This window comes from Girardinichthys multiradiatus, chromosome 5, assembly GCF_021462225.1.
Source record: "Girardinichthys multiradiatus isolate DD_20200921_A chromosome 5, DD_fGirMul_XY1, whole genome shotgun sequence".
Taxonomy (NCBI): Eukaryota; Metazoa; Chordata; class Actinopteri; order Cyprinodontiformes; family Goodeidae; genus Girardinichthys; species Girardinichthys multiradiatus.
Window position 1 is genome coordinate 20840682 of NC_061798.1, and position 16011 is coordinate 20856692.

The following is a 16011-nucleotide window of genomic DNA, read 5'->3' on the forward strand; positions in this document are numbered from 1 at the left end:
TGATCAAAAGCATCCATGTGTAGTTGGTGCAGGAACTGGGATTACATTTTATAATTTCTTAGAATAAAACATGTTTGTTTTTGCACGGGACTCATTTAAGCTGAGGCAGTGTTAGAGAGATGGTCACCAGAATGACTCTCCCAAAGCTAGAGTTCAATTATGTGATTTTATTAAAACTTGTCACATGAGACAGTTTTAATAAACACACAACAGTGAAAGAAAACGTTATGCTTCTGCAGAATGGATTTAATGGAGATCTAAGCTTTCTTTTACTTTATGTTGTGTTTAGAGATGCTCCGATTAGGGATTTTGTGGTCGATTTCTGATCACCAGTTTTGTTACTGCTGTTAACCTGTTGTTATTCTGCTATAAGACTTACAGATTATTACATAATATTTTTCTACTTTCTGCAGTATAATAGAAAATCTAATTGTGTGGACAATAAAAAGTTTATTGTGTAATAACTATGATTGCCTCAAATACAGCCCAGAGTTATAGAGATTTCTTCCCTTGCATCACTCCAGATTGTGGAGGCAGCTAAAGATTAGGGTGATGGTAAGGAGGCTGTCCAGCCTTAAAGACTTGGAGTTCATCACTAATGATAAATGATTTAAATACCAATGGAAATGTGCAAAAATCTGGTCAGAAATTATAAGAACATGATTTATACCCTTTTATTAAAAGGGTATAAATCATGCATCTTCTTCCTACTGTAGCAACTTCCACTTTGAAGAGTGGTGTTGTCAGGACAACCTGATGGGACCTGGTATGGTGCATTCACAGATCGTAAGAAAAATCAGATTTTTTGTTTCTCAAGCATAAAATCGGCTGATTCTGGTCATCATCCAATTTCTTGGTGCATTGTTAATCGTGTTTGTATTCATTCGGATGGTCACTGAGAATGTTGTGTTATTAATGAACCCACAGATTTATTCATTTATGACTGTTGACAAAAGTAAGGACCCTAACATGTTTTTCCTGTGGAAGAGAAAATCTTTGATTAGTACATTTCTCCTATTTCTAATATATTGTAATTCTAGGGCTGGGCAAAAATATGCAATCCCAAGTCTTAAATACACATGTTCTCAGTGTTTATAAGTGGTTACTCATGTAGGCATGAGTTTCTAGGTTTTTAGTCGATGCTTCATTCTCATACTTTCTTTTCAACATCTATTTACAATTCCTAGATGTTGCAGCAGCCACATGCATCTGTCAAACAGGGTAAAACAAAATGCACAGTTTTTGCATTATTCAGACCAGAGATTAGCAAATCAAGTCATACAACTTGGGTTTATTATGGCACAGTTGTGATGCGACAGGTAAACAAATGCATGCAGGCCAGGCCATAAACAGGAGCTCGTAAGCTTGATGGAGATAAAGAAGCAGCTATGACAAAAGGAAAAAAAATGGGTCAAAGCAGAAAATCTAGGTTTCGAATGCAACTTCAGAACTTTGTGGGTACTAGAGAAAAACTTAACTTTAAAAGAAAGAAATACACCATTTAAAGGGCATCTGTAAGTAGTGCTTTGGTATCGCTGCAGGCTCACAGAACACCTAAAGAGCTTTTAACCAGCTTCATCTCCTACCAGAAGCATAACTGGCACAGAGTTGGTGAAACTATTGATGAAAATGACTGTAGTGTGGCTGCAGAAATAAAAAGAACAATACCTAACACTCCAACAATGTATCTGCTGGCCAGGTAATATCTCTACATCCAATTGACAAGTCTCTCCTCAGAGAGAGAGTTCAACTCGGGTAGAAAGTGAAAATATGCTGCTGGTCTTCCATGACGTCTCAGCTATGTTGGATGGCTGTTTACTCTGTCCGAAAGCACAGGTGCTCATTATCCTATTTATTTAATTACTGTTAAAATTCAAGTACTTACATTAAAGACCATTAAATTATCATGTACAGCAGGTCTAAACATAAAACAAGAGATTTTTGTAAATGATTTAGCTTTTTTTCTTAATGGTTTTTTTTTACAGCCGGTGAGAGCGTGGATTTTAAACCCTTTATGAGAACCGTGATCTCATTTCCCTTTGAGAGAAATCATGATTCATATTACAGCATGAGTTGCCCGGCCCTGTTATGGTATGTGTCATGATTTGTTGTCAAGTTTCAATAAAAGTATGGCTGATGGATAAACAAAGTCAGCGTTGCGTGTAAACATGTGAGATGCACCGTCACACTTCTTCCTGTATACCTGAGCTGCTCAGAGCTGTAAATGTCAGAACCTTGTGGAGCATTTAGATGCTACACACATTTATTTTGATGTGTCTATTAAGAGTAACATGTCCAGAAATACTGTTGTGAATGGCTCTAATGTTGTCTGAGGAATCAACAGGAACTGGATCGGAGGAGGATCACATTTATTTTATTTGGATAAAACTGTAGTAATAATCAGTAACAGGTTTTATGTCCTAAATTCTGTTGTAACAGCAACACAGTCTTAATTTGTTATACATAGCAGTAGACAACAAACATCTTATTTATTTATTCTTTTGTATAGCCAGCACTAAGGTCTTTATTTACACTGATATAAAACTAAAATAACTTTCATTAAGGTGCAAAAATCATATTAAAGTTTAATCCTTGGACCAGACTGCAGATTCTCAGGTATTAATAGCGTTCCTAGAAAGTCTTGAAAAGTGTGTCATTTGATTTTTGTCATTTTCCAAGTATTGATGAGTAAAAAAAGATTTTATTTTTTATTGTGCTAACGACAGGATAACATTCAGAATCTCTTATTTATATCTAGCTGACATCCGTCATCTTTCATTTGTTGCATAAAAACTTAGGTTTTTGTTTAACTCTTCAATATTTTTGGATTTTGAGTCTTTAAAGCTTTTCATAGCTTTTTTGCCCTCTAAACTCTCTGATATTAGAGTTTTAAACTAAACCATGATTCTCAAGTTAGTCTTCAGGTTCAAGGTTTAGAGGCAACTCTGGCTCAGTGGAAAGAGTAGCTGTCTCACAATCCAAGGTTGTGGGTTTAATTCTAGCTTCCTCCTGCCACATGTCGATGTGCCAGGAGGTGGCCTGGGCGTTCAGGCGTTTAACCCCAAGGGGTCTACCAATCTGGTATCGGTGTGTGAATGGGTGAATGTGGCTCTAGTGTAAAACGCTCTGAGTGGCGATCGGTATGATTAGAAAACAGTCTTTGTCACTCTTATTTTGGGGATATTCGGGGAAACAAAATAAAGGGATCGCAGATCAGAAGCTATACTTAACTTTGTCCAATCTAGAATCATTCAGTCTAGATCTGGAAAGTCTTGGTATTATAGATTTCTGAAATAGAACTGATTGAAGTTGGTTTAGATGCCACAAAAACAACTGAAATGGGAATTTACCTCACTGGAATTGGAGGATAACTTCAGCAACCTCTGTTTTACTCATTTCATTTCAATATACAAAATTTGAGTCACAAATTCAAACTCAGATAAAATCTCTTGAGTTAAAAAGTGGCAGGAAGAAGACATTTCTGTCAAGCATTAATCACATTCTCAAAATCATCGGTGTGGTGAAGACAACGCTGAGCCGAAAGGGAGAGCTTTGGGTCATAACCGAAGAAAAGGATCACAGATCCAAGCAGGTGAAATGAGCTTCCTCTGCAGTAGTGCTGGGCGATATGGAAAAAAACATATATCACGATATAGACTATTTTATATCACAATAATGATATATATCACGATATACCACAATTTTTCAGTTATTCTCTGAAAAATATGACAAAATAATATCATTGCTTACTTTTTCACAACTTTATTTTAAAGTGACATTTAACTGAACTGTCACAAATGAGAAAAATACATTTTAGTGCAGCAATATATGTGTATCAAATGACAACAGATGAGGCAGAGGTAGAGCTGCAGTAGCAACTTTCTGAACCCAAAATGCATCCAAATCACAGACGTACCCCCTCTTTTTGGTAAAAGAGCTTCTTGGGCTGCCTGCGTAGCTGTCTGTTTGTTGCAACCCCGGGTATGAGACTTCAGCCTCTGACGTCTCCATCTTTCAGCACTCGTGTTAAATAATGTAAAGCATGTCGCAAACTGGCGTGTGAGTCACATAACATAAAGCAGCGTCATGTCGCAAAACCACAAGGCGGAGCTTCTTTGCGAAAAACGTATGTTTTATTCTTGTTTATCACTTATATAAACTGAGTGTATGCAACACTAATACATTCGTCGTAGCCTACTTTATGAAATATTTCTTGAATAATCGATAAAATTATGTTAGAAACGATAGAAGAGAAGTAGCACAATAGACACTTTTCTATGTATTGTCTATGTATGTATTGTCTTATCGCCCAGGACTACTCCGCAGGGTGACAGGAACTCTGTTAGAGATAGGGTGAGGAGCTCAGAGTAGAGTCGCTGCTCCTCTACATCCGAGGAGTCAGCTGAGTTGGCTTGGGTGTCTGTCCCAGATGCCCCTCTTCCAGGCATGTCCCACCAAGGGGAGGCCCAGAGGACGGAAAAGGACAAGCTGGAGAGACTGTTTCTCTCGGCTAGCCTGGGAACACCTCGGGCTTCTCCCAGAGAAGCTGGAAGTTTCTGGGGAGAGGGAAGTCTGGGCGTCTCTGCTTAGACTGCTGCCCCCCCACCCTGTCCCATAAAAGCAGAAGGGGATGACCGAACAATCATTTCATAAGAAATGTGACAGTGATAGTGATGCAGTGTAGGACTGTAGGGTGTTTCACTGAAGCAGAGAAGCAATGTCAGCGGTGTGGTCATTTTTTCACAGTGTTGAAAGGGTAGTGAGATATAGATGACACATAATATCGGTAAATATCAGTTATCGGCCATAACAGCAATATCGGATATTGATATTGGCCTAAATTTTGATATCAGTGCATCCCTAATTAAATTATTGTTCAGTTGCCATAGACGGACTTAAGAATATGGAAGGTTTTTTAAGCATCGTTGTTAGATTCTGTCCCAAAAACCTTTTGCAATAATTTCTTTCCAGCTTTTTAGATGACTGACTCTTTTTAATATACTAACTCTTAAACATTAGTGACTTAATAAAGAGACTGTTGGTATGTTCTCGTGAATCTTCATTATGCATGCAAGGTTTGGTGTTGGTCACTAAGTTTTACCCCAAATGTTTATGCAGTAACTCAAATACTAAAGAACAAGTGAATAGTACAAAATATGAAGTGTTGATGAAAGCAAAACACTTCATATTTTGTTTTTGCAATGTTTTTGCATACTTCTAGTTTTAAGAACTCTGAGTGAGATTTCTGATCCAAAGTTACTCCTAAAAACATAACTTCAGGTGCCTTCTCAACTGAAACACCCCCTATTATCATAGTTATCGATCAGTGTTCTTCAGACACTTCATAAAACCCAACTAGGCAAATGTTTTGTGTCCAGATTTGTTCTAGAAACAGTTGGAAAAATCTATAAATTTGAGTCTGGAAAAGTCTGAAAATTTTGCAGAAAACAAAATAAAAATCTGACTTGGTTTCACATTTGGTTCAGTGTTTGGTATCCAGGCAAAAACTATCCCAATATTTTAATCAAGATCCTGGTGATTGTTCAGAGTTAGTAGCGGACTTGTCGTTTATATTGCTCTAAAATTCAACGAATGTTATTTCTAGAAAGGCCAAATAGATGGGGCAGAAATGAAAGACAGACAGGTGCTATTGCTATTTATAATAGTTTTTGACTAATAATGTTTGTGTTTTAGGCTTTTATGTGAAATAATATTTATTAAAACTGAAAATATTAAACATATACATTCTTTGTGTATACCCCATAAAATAATCAGTGACAAACTCTTTGAAATAATGAAAATTATGCCAAATAGTAAACAAATGATTTTAAATTTTCACTGCTTGTTATAATGAGGTAAAGTCTTGAGTAATGTTTTATTTTTCTTTCTAAAAACGGCGTGCTTTTAGATGGGAAATTACAGTTTGTTTTGCTTTACCTAAACTTACCGGCGAATGTACTGAGGTCATTTTAGGTACCCCATAAGACCATAATCTGCTACTTGACATAAATGTACTTAAAAGAAATTAACACCAGAACTCTTATGACAAATCATGACGTCATGCTGTTTCAGCTCACGAGGCAACAGCAAAACCTTCCTGAACAAGAAACAACGGTTTGGCTTCACATCCCCGTTGCTTTGTTCCCGCCCACACGTCCTGTAAAAACCCTGAGCTAAGCGTGGCGAGGTCACGGCGGCTGTTGTTCTGGGAACTGTGGAAGATTTCCAGCAAAGGCAGATGTAGGCTGGAGGAGCGTAAAACAAAGATGCACATTTACCATCAGCAAAATAAAAAAATAAAAATAACTCCTCAGGTAAATCGGATAGATTTAAGGTGCTACTTGTTGCTTTTTGGTTTATAATCTGTAAACTGTGCTTTATATTTAATTGTGAGATAACTGAGACTTGACTGATGCAAAAGAAAGCTTTTTTGTCCAAACTGGACTGAAACAGAGAAGGATCCCCATAACAGCTCTTATTTACCCCTTCAATCTATAATAGCTGGCTGATTGTGTACAGTTCTGAATAAATTGAATAAATATGCTGTGGTCTAACACATACATTTTTAATAAAAATGTGTAATACAATAAAAATGCTTTTATTTGAAACAGAGGTCCAGCAGTCAGGCTTTTCCTTGTTGTTGTTTTCTTTGATATCTGACCTGCCGATTTAGACTTTGACAGATAGTAATTCTTCTTCCTAAGGACTATAACACATAATAGTGATAAAAGGTTAATTAGGTTGAGATTGTCCCCCATTTATGTATCAAAGCATCCCTACCTTTTCCTTTTTTAATAGAATAGAAAACAGTAATAGTTTATTTGTCCCTTAATTGGGAAAATTATCAGCAAACTAATGGAGCACACCATGATACAAATAACAAAAAAAGACCAAAATCAAAAACTATTTACAAAAATAGTTGCCTAATAGAAAAGCCTTTCCTAAATTATACTAGTGAAGAAAATTATCCTGTTTTGTTTAAATTCTGCTTTAATATTTATGTAAAAAACATGAACAAGAATATAGTGAGATCTGCTGCATGCTTAGGAAAGAGTAAAACAGTGAAAATACTAACAGCTCATTAAACTAAATAATGCATCAAGTTACATGCTGTTGGTTGATTAATGTATAGAACAAAAAGGATGGGAATATGTAATTTTGATGCATTTAGTGACTATGGTGAAAAATATCTGCTTAGTCTATCTCTTATTAATCTAGTTGTGAAATCCAAGTCATATCAATTTTTTGTAATTCTGTTGTGTACAAAATGCAGGAAATAATAACATGCTAATGTTTTAACATGTATTCTTTGTTTTGATTTTGACTGAAGGGAAACAACCTCTAAATGTTTTTAGATACCAACTGTACAGAATATTGTACTGTATAACACGCTGATTTTTTTGCTGCTTAGTTGGGCTTTCTGCATTGATAGCCAATCTGTAGTCAGTTGTTTGCCACACATGATGCTGCTGATGACTTACCAACTGTATTTTAAAGCAGTATTACATCAGTAAGTATAATTGGTGGCACTACTTTAGTTTCTACACTGTAGCTGTGATTTGTTTTCTGTCTTTCAATCAGATATAATTCAAAACAGCTGAATTTCTCTTTGTTATAAGCAAAGGAAAAGTGTAGTTTGTCCTTTAGCCAGCTGACTGGCAGTGTGTAGCAACAGGTGGGGAAGAGGCAGCATATTGATAACAGCTGAAGAAAACTCCGGTTACCCAGGTACTTTCGCTGGCATTGCTTTAACAGGCACTAAAACCAGAGGAACAGCAAGATAGGCCCCTGTAGTGGTTTTAAAACTTAAGTAAAAATGTATATTAATTCAAAAATGTAACCTTTTAATCCTTGGGATACATTGATGCTGGCAGTTACTGCCCAAAAGGTAAAATCTGCAGACTTTCAGGAGGACTGGATTAATTTTCTTTGTGACTACTTCGACAGGTTGCCTGAAAGTTTTGGTCCTTGGATGTTAAATAGGTGAATCAAGGTTTTTGCCAACTGTTCACCTACAAAAACGCGTGTTGTATCAGATAAGCTCTCTTGAAAGGAAGTCACTGGATCATTTTAGACATCCCTGTCTTTGATGTGTGCGTGCATATGGCTGCATATAAATGCACATGTGAGTGTCTGAGCGCCTGGTTTCATATTACTGTCGGCAACAGTAAATTGTATGCAGCTTTGTCCCTTCAGAGCCATTCATCCAGATTTTTTGCAGCCTGCATTCCTTGACAACCTCACAATGGACAGTGAAAACTTGAGAAGCCACTCTTCCTTTTAGACGCTCGGTGCGGCTGTGTCTCTAGCTTTTCACTGCGCGACCGTCATCCTCTGAGGGGGAAAGGGAGAGCTCTGTGGGATGTGGGGAGTAGAGGGAAAAGGGAGAGAAAAAGCCAAACGGAGACTGCTGGAGTGAAAAAGGTGAAGAGCCTGCTGTTCCTTTGTCTGGCACCTGTTGCTAGGCCTCTCCTGCCCCCCACCAGCCTACCCTGCTTGCTAAAGGGACGCCGAAGTACAAATACAAAATCTTCTTCGGTTCAGCTCATTTCAGCTGATTGTTCTAACTGACCTAAACAGGAAAAGTTTAGTCTGATTTAATGTAGGTCAGGGAGCAGATAATGGTTGTTTCTATACAGTGTATGTAAATATCTGGCTTCAATTGTACATGATTTTGCTTGTTTTGCGGATGTGGGCAATGGTCTGTTTTACAGAGTCACAAATATTGTATTTAGATGAATGCGAGAGGATAACATATAGAGTCCAACTTCCCTAAACATCTGGTGAACAGTTCTGCTGTATCAGGCCCTGAATAAACTGTTTTGTATTAAAAAACCTCCTCTGCTAAACATCCTAATTGTTTACAGTAGAGCTCCAGCTGGGCTCAAATTAACACGCGGTTCATCTTTTATTCGGAGTGACTCCCTTTCATGTGTTTGCCCTGGTCACACTGGTATAACCACTGCACATGCTGTTAATAATGAATGATGTTTCTGTCTTCTTTTTTTTGGTCTCCTCTGCTGTCCAGACGTGTTACATATGTGAAGACCACGGGAGGGAGAGCAAGGCGGCCTGTGGAGCCTGCATGACCTGCAACAGGCAGGGCTGCAGACAAGCTTTTCACGTTACCTGGTGAGTGAGGAGCGCTGTCGTCATGCCTGTGTTTTGTATGCGCATGGCATATGGTGGTGGTGTTCTTTGAAAGAAAACCACACAAAAGAGGAAAACAAACACTCTGACGTACTAATAGAATCCTTATGCTCGGGTGCAGCAGTACATGTATACCATATTCATCCTTTTTGAATACTTTGTTTTCATTTTCATATAGCTCAGTTGCCTACAGTTAGTTCAGCTAATTATGTGAACTGGGGACTTGCCATGAATTGCCATGAAGAAAGGGAATTCACACCTTTCTCTGTAGCTTTAATCTCCATTATAAAATCCTACAAATGCACTAATCAGGGAACTTGTATTAAGTTATAAGTTTGAAAGCTCTTAACCTGCAAATACCGAATTCAGAAACAGGACCAAGTTACAGAGAGTTCTCTCTGTAACTCTGGAAATTTACAATTACTAAAGATGCTCCAAGAAACTGGCTGGTGACTTAAATCATCCAATTTTCTTTTTGATCCACCCTGACTGGGGATTGGCTGGTCAGAAACTTAAAAAAGGGATCTTTTTCAAGTTGTTGAACACAACATACTAGTAAAGTTGTTACTGAGTTAAGCAGACGAAAAGTTTGCTATTGTTAATATAAATTAAGTGTTTTAAAATAATGACAGAGAAATAACAGAGAGGTAATTTAAAAGGAAACTATTTTTGATGACATGGTGAGAAATACCTGCATCTTTCAGGCTATAAGAGAGCAAGACTTTCAGTAGACAACAGGAAGGCTGAACTAAGTACAGCGAAGCTGCTTGAAGCTTTCAATCTCTGTCACGAACTTGACATTTGGAAACATGGGCATCCTTTTAGAAATAACGGAGTTAGTTCAGAGTTTTTTGTGTTAGGTTCTGTGAAGTTATCAGTAATAGTTCCCTTATCTCTAGTAGAAAGAGGCCATATCATTATGAGTTTGTTGGAAAATTGAGGAGTACATCCTTGAACGTGGTGAACACTACCAAGCTACTGTAACATTCGTTGTATCATTTCACCTCGTCTGTTGATTTGGTAAATCCCTTGGAAAGCACAGAAACGTACCATCGTCTAGTCTGCTTCCCTAAATTTATGGATCATGGCTAACCTGGTGGTCAGATACATCCGACGGGCTCAACCAACGTAATCTGACAAAGAAACACAGATGTTATATAGCTGGACAAAAGTAAGGATCTACATGCCTTTAAGGCATTGATACTCACCCCTCTTCCTCAGACTTCCTCCACCAAAAAAAAACAAACAGGTTTCTGAATCTGGTCTGCATTTTGGTCTCAGTGTGAACAGCATTTTGTATCACCGAGGAAATCAAATTTAATAACAAATGCAAACCAGTTATCACAGAGTAGCTATGTTTATTATTTATCACTTTAATGTAATATATGCTCCTTGAAAAAGGCAGCTTAATGGGTAAAAGCAGCATTTGATGCAATTAAAGTAAAACGTTTAACTCAACTTTTGATCATCATTTAGTGGGGTATTAGCTTTTATATGTACTGGTCATATTAACGGTCTTTTTGCCATTAAATCCTCACGTGCCCATGAGCTCTGTACCTTTCTTACACACAGTGACTGTTTTAGTAAAGCTAGTTGTTCGAACCATACTAATTGCTAAGATTTTGAATGCTCTTCTACTTCTACGCCATGTGTGAGAAAGCAGTCACTGTAAAACAGGGCTTTACTATTATTTTAAAACACAGACTGAATTATGACTGAGGTGATATTTTGACCTGTCCTTAGCTTCTTATATTAGCGGTTTGCCTAGTTAGCGTTATTATTTCTAAACTGCATTTTCTGTGTGTACCATGTTCCATCAGAGATGGAGGTTGATAGCTCAAAAAGATAAAGCAGAGCAGCTTTACTATACTATGTTTAGCCTTCCTGTTATCTGCTTACGTTTCGGCCCGTTTATAAATATTATGCTGAATTAACAGCCGATACGCCTCTGCAGAAAATGGTCATCTTTAAAATAGCTCCTCACACCGTTTTGCTTCTTTTGACTTCATTTTAGGGCCCCTCACTTATCCTGTAAATAACTCTTGGTCTTCCATTCATAAAAACTTCCACATCAAGAAATGTTATCAATGCGACCAGGTAACTCTCAGGTCCACTTTGAGGCAGCAGCTTGTTTCTTGGTGCACCTCCAATAAAAACTGAAAGCATAGTTAGGAGCTTTCCTTATAGTCCAGGTCTAGTTTCATGGACTCTGCAAAGCCTTCTCTAGCCAATGGTGCAGCCAGATCTCAGCATGCAGGCATGGAGGAGAAGAGTAAAAAAGACCGTTAAACATGTAGATTTAACTCAAATCAACATTACATTTTACTGAAATGGATGATGGTTTTTGATGTTACAAAAATACATCAAGATTTGATCAGCTCAGAGCATTTATCTTGTCCTGCTTTGAATGGGTCTGTGATTAAAAAGAGGACTGAATGTCTATTAGGTTGTGCAGAACACATTATGTCATGACTGATCCCTCAGGTAGAACTGTGTTGTCTTGTTTTTGTTGAAGCTTGACTCTGACCTCTGACCCTGTGATCTACTTTGCTCAGTGCTCAGATGGCAGGTCTGCTGTGTGAGGAAGAAGGCCCAGAAGCTGACAACGTTAAATATTGTGGTTACTGCAAGCACCACTACAACAAAATGGTACAAGGAGTAAATTATCGTTTCTTTATTATTTTACAACATCTCTGTACACCATTTTGGATTTAGTCTACGTTTTTGACAGATTTGTTTTGTTTTTGTTGTTATGGTAATTTTCTTAATAATCCTAGAAGATTTAAATTACATTTTTGACCACAATCTAAGACTATTAAGTGAAGTGGTTTGTCATTTTTATCGTTTATTTTCTGAAATAAGTATGAATTTGAGATGTGTTCCCTTTTTTCTCATGTTTAAATTGGACTTTAAGCTAAAAACGGTTTCCCAGAAGCCATTGGTTGTGTGTTGACGAAGTTTTTCAGAGATTAGATGAAAACCTGCTTATGAGAAGCTTCCAGCATGAACGCCCCGTTAGAAAAATTTTTATGTATTGGTAAAAGCCCTGCAGCTATTAAGGCAAAGCTAACTTTTTTTGTTGTTGCTGTTTTTACAGCAGAAGAAGTTGCGCTCCAGTGAAAATCCAAGTAGCTCCTTCAGTCATTCCGGGGGGCGCTCCAGTTCTCCATCACAGGAAAAACATCACCACCATAAACAGAGGAAGGTAACCACCTCTTTGGTCTGATTTAATCTTAGTACCTTGGTACAATATTTAAAAAAAAACATGTTTGCCATATGTGTTAATCGCCTCTGACTATATCTCTCTTCTCACAGAAGTATCAGTGTAAAGTCAATTTGTTTCTTCCCTCTTCCCCGCATAAAAACAAAACAACTCCAGTTCAAATCCATATAAAAATGCAGCTTTGTACGGTCAGATTCTGGCCACTTAATAGACTGGATTAAATCCTTACTTTAATGAAATTTCTCTTTCTAAGAACCACAGCTGTGGAGAGGAACAGAAAGATATCTGAAATTTCAACGCATACCATCAGCAGTGTGCCAGAAAATATATGCAGTATGAAATAAGTAGTTGAGTTTGGTCTTGTAGATCTTTAAATGTTAGCAGATTCATTTTCAATTTTATCCTGATTGTACAGGGAGCTAATCAAGTCAAGTAAACTTTATTATCCCCAAGAAGCAATTTGTAGAGGTCAGTGAAAACATAAAAAAACAGCCACAAAAAAAATATTAGTCCTTACAATGTGGACCTGGAATTGACCAGCAGTGGAGATGGAGGGTTTTTTTCAGTCTGTTCGGCTTACAATATGGCATTTTGTATCTGTCCTGATGGTAAAAGGGAGAGTTATGCCTTGGATGGCTGGGATCAGAAAAAATGATCCTGACTTTCTTTAAGGACCTGGAATTAGGAAGGTCACTCAGATCATTAAGAAAGATGCCTGCAGTTTTACTGCAAACCTTGACGATACTTTGCAGGTGATTCTTATTTTCTGTTCTTATTTAATGTTGACTCTTCTACCTGCCTGTGTATGTCTGTATGCATTTTCAGAGTCACAAAGACAAGATTCGTTCAAAAGAGCGGCACAAGAAGTCTGCTGACAGTCTGAGCTCCTCCATAACAACAAGCAGTATAGAAAAGGTACAAACAGCCAAGCCACAGAGTGGCTTAAGATGTGTCGGCCACAGTGGTACAAAACATTAAAGGCAACATGATGCAATTTAGCTGCAAGCTGAAACAATTTCCTCTGTTAGTATTTAAGTGTTTGTTACATCCTTTGGTGAGAATACAATAGCATCATAGGACCATTATACAATGATGTATTTAAAGTGCTCTATTGCTTTCTGAAGTTATGTCAATACATTAACTGTTGATTTAAAAAGCAAAAACTACAAATAAAGTAGTTTTGATATTTGACTTTGAAAGTACATTGAATAGAGCACAATTTGAGGTGGAATATTATTAAAGACAGCTCAAAGGAAAAAAAGTAAAGATGCCTGATTTTACATTTCCCGGTCTGAGCTTTTGAGCGCCATACGTACTGGAATTCTAATTTCCCCTCGGGGATCAATAAAGTATCTTTGAATTGAATTGAATTGAATGGCGTGTCTTCTCTTATGCTCTTTTATTGTCAGCTCACCCCACAGGTTTTCTGCAAGATTTAGGTCTGGGAACTGAGATGGCCATCAAGGATTTTGTGTCTGGCTTACCATTTCTGTGTTGATTTAGGTGTATATTTCGGAATATTATCCTGCTGAAATACACAACAAAGACCAGTTTTAGGCTTTTCTGGTAGTGTTCACCAGATTTAAATTTAAAATCTTCTGCCATTTCAAATGGTTTGTGGTGATATGCACTCCTAAAGGGTTACCAGGACCTCTGAAATAGCAACAGGCCCACAGCATCACAGATTCTCCACTATACTTAATAGTAGGCATGAGGTGTTTTTCCACTCTTGTTTTGTGCCAAACCTACCTGGAGCGCTTGTTGTTTAGAAGCTCCATCTTATTCTGATCTGAGAAAACCTTCCAGTTCCAGTCAAAGTCCCAGTAGCATTTAGCAAACTACCGGTACATATGTTTACATTTGTGATAGTGGGACAGAAAAGGCTTTTTTCCATATCTCAAACAACCGGTTGGCATGTAGATGGCATAGGGACTTTTTCTAGCTTCCTTACCATCCTGCACCCAGTGCATGGTGCCAAGATAAAAACGATAAATACTTGAGGCCAGTAGCTTTAGACTGGTGTCGGTGTCACATCATTTTTATTTTAAACGTGGACAAAAAAATCTTTTTAGAAACTGTGTTCGGCTCAAGAAAGTAAACTGGAAAAAATGCTTTATTCTTATTTATTTTAAAAGGATTGTTAGAGGTGCCAGTAGCTGTACTACCACTGATATTCTTCAACCAATTATTGTGGGATTTTATTGTTTTCCTTTGACTGACCAAATGTGCCCAAGTCAAAGGTTGGACTTCTTTACATTTTTCAGTGTGTAATTATGCTGTTGCTTTAAAGAGGGATTTATTTTAAGGCTTTTTATACTTCTATACCAGTTGAAAATATATTTTTAGGTGTCTGTATGAACATCAGGGACTTTTGGATTTTTTTTTTCCCCAAAAATGGCACCCAATAAAAGAATATCTAGATTCCTCATGTTTCAAGACCAAAAGTTACTGGTAGAATTTTTTCCTCAATCTCAGACTAAAGTATTAATTACTATGTTGTGTTTTTCCTTGTACTCGGGTAGATCTCCTCCACACATCACAGCAGCAAGGATAGCGAAGGAAAGTCAAAGAAGCTGAGCTCCCACAGCCATGGTCATCGCAGTAAGAAGACAGAAAGCATCGTAAAAAGCTGCTCTTCCTCCTCATGCTCCTCCAGCCCGTTCAACACCGGTATTACCTGAAGCATTTCCATTGCAGTGGGAAGTTGTTTTAGGTGTTTGTGTCTGACTGTTACCGTGTGTCTTTCAGGCGGATCTCTGTCAGCAACTCAGGATTTCCATCAGTTCTCATCTTCCTCCCGCCTGGAACGCGAGCATGACCGCGGAGGCGATGACCACAATGGAGAGAAGCGTAAGGAGCGCCACAGAAGGTCTGCTGTGCACGAGGAGGAGGAGGAAGAGGAGGAGGAAGAAAAAGATGACAAAGATGAGGAGGAGGAGGAAGAAGAAGAGGAGGAAGACTCTAAATACAAAAAGCCGCCTGCGTTGACCCCTGCTGATTGTCCATTGGCTGCGTCTCAAAGTCATGAGAGGACGGAGAGCAGTTCGAGCCCCTTCGAGAACAAAGTCACCATCTCCACCTTTGGCTCAATCATGCGCATCACCTCCTCTTCCGGGTTGGGCAGCACCTGCAAAATCCGCAAGATCTCTTCCTCGAGCGAATACAAGCCCTCCAAATCCCTCTCTAAGCCGCCTCAGGTCACTGTGCCTCCCGTCTTGGAGGACGCTGGCCTGAAAGACAAAATCACGCCCCCGCCGCTGCCCCGAGAGAGGAGGCACCACAATAACAAGAAGAGTCGCCATGGCCCGGGGCGCCCGCGAGGGAGCAAGAACCGAGAGCGGAGGGAAGAGGACCATCACCACCACCATCACGACTCCACAGCGCCACCTCCCCCAGCCTTAAACTCATTCTACCAGATTCCATCATCTGTGCCCAACCCTGCTTTTCCGTCCACACTACCTCCTACCTCTTCCGCCTCTTCCTCTATCGCCTGCTCCTCCTCTGCTAGGAGTTTTTCTGCAGGTCGCAGCAACTCTTTGCTCGGCTCCGGTGAGTCTGAGCGGGTGGGCGTGTGTGGTAGCCCTCTAACTTCCTGTGTATGTGTGTGCGCCTTGCTATTTGTTTGAACTTTGCTTATT

The 16011-nt window shown here is 38.6% G+C and overlaps 1 protein-coding gene across 1 annotated transcript in view; it reads left to right on the forward strand.

The window, feature by feature from the left end:
- LOC124868464 (protein AF-17-like) overlaps positions 1 to 16011 on the forward strand; it is a 38068-nt gene that overhangs the window by 3471 nt on the left and 18586 nt on the right. The window contains exons 5-10 of the mRNA XM_047365785.1: positions 9029 to 9132; positions 11706 to 11799; positions 12248 to 12355; positions 13199 to 13288; positions 14896 to 15043; positions 15122 to 15922. Coding sequence (XP_047221741.1) covers positions 9029 to 9132; positions 11706 to 11799; positions 12248 to 12355; positions 13199 to 13288; positions 14896 to 15043; positions 15122 to 15922 — 1345 coding nt within the window. The remainder of the gene's footprint in view (positions 1 to 9028; positions 9133 to 11705; positions 11800 to 12247; positions 12356 to 13198; positions 13289 to 14895; positions 15044 to 15121; positions 15923 to 16011) is intronic.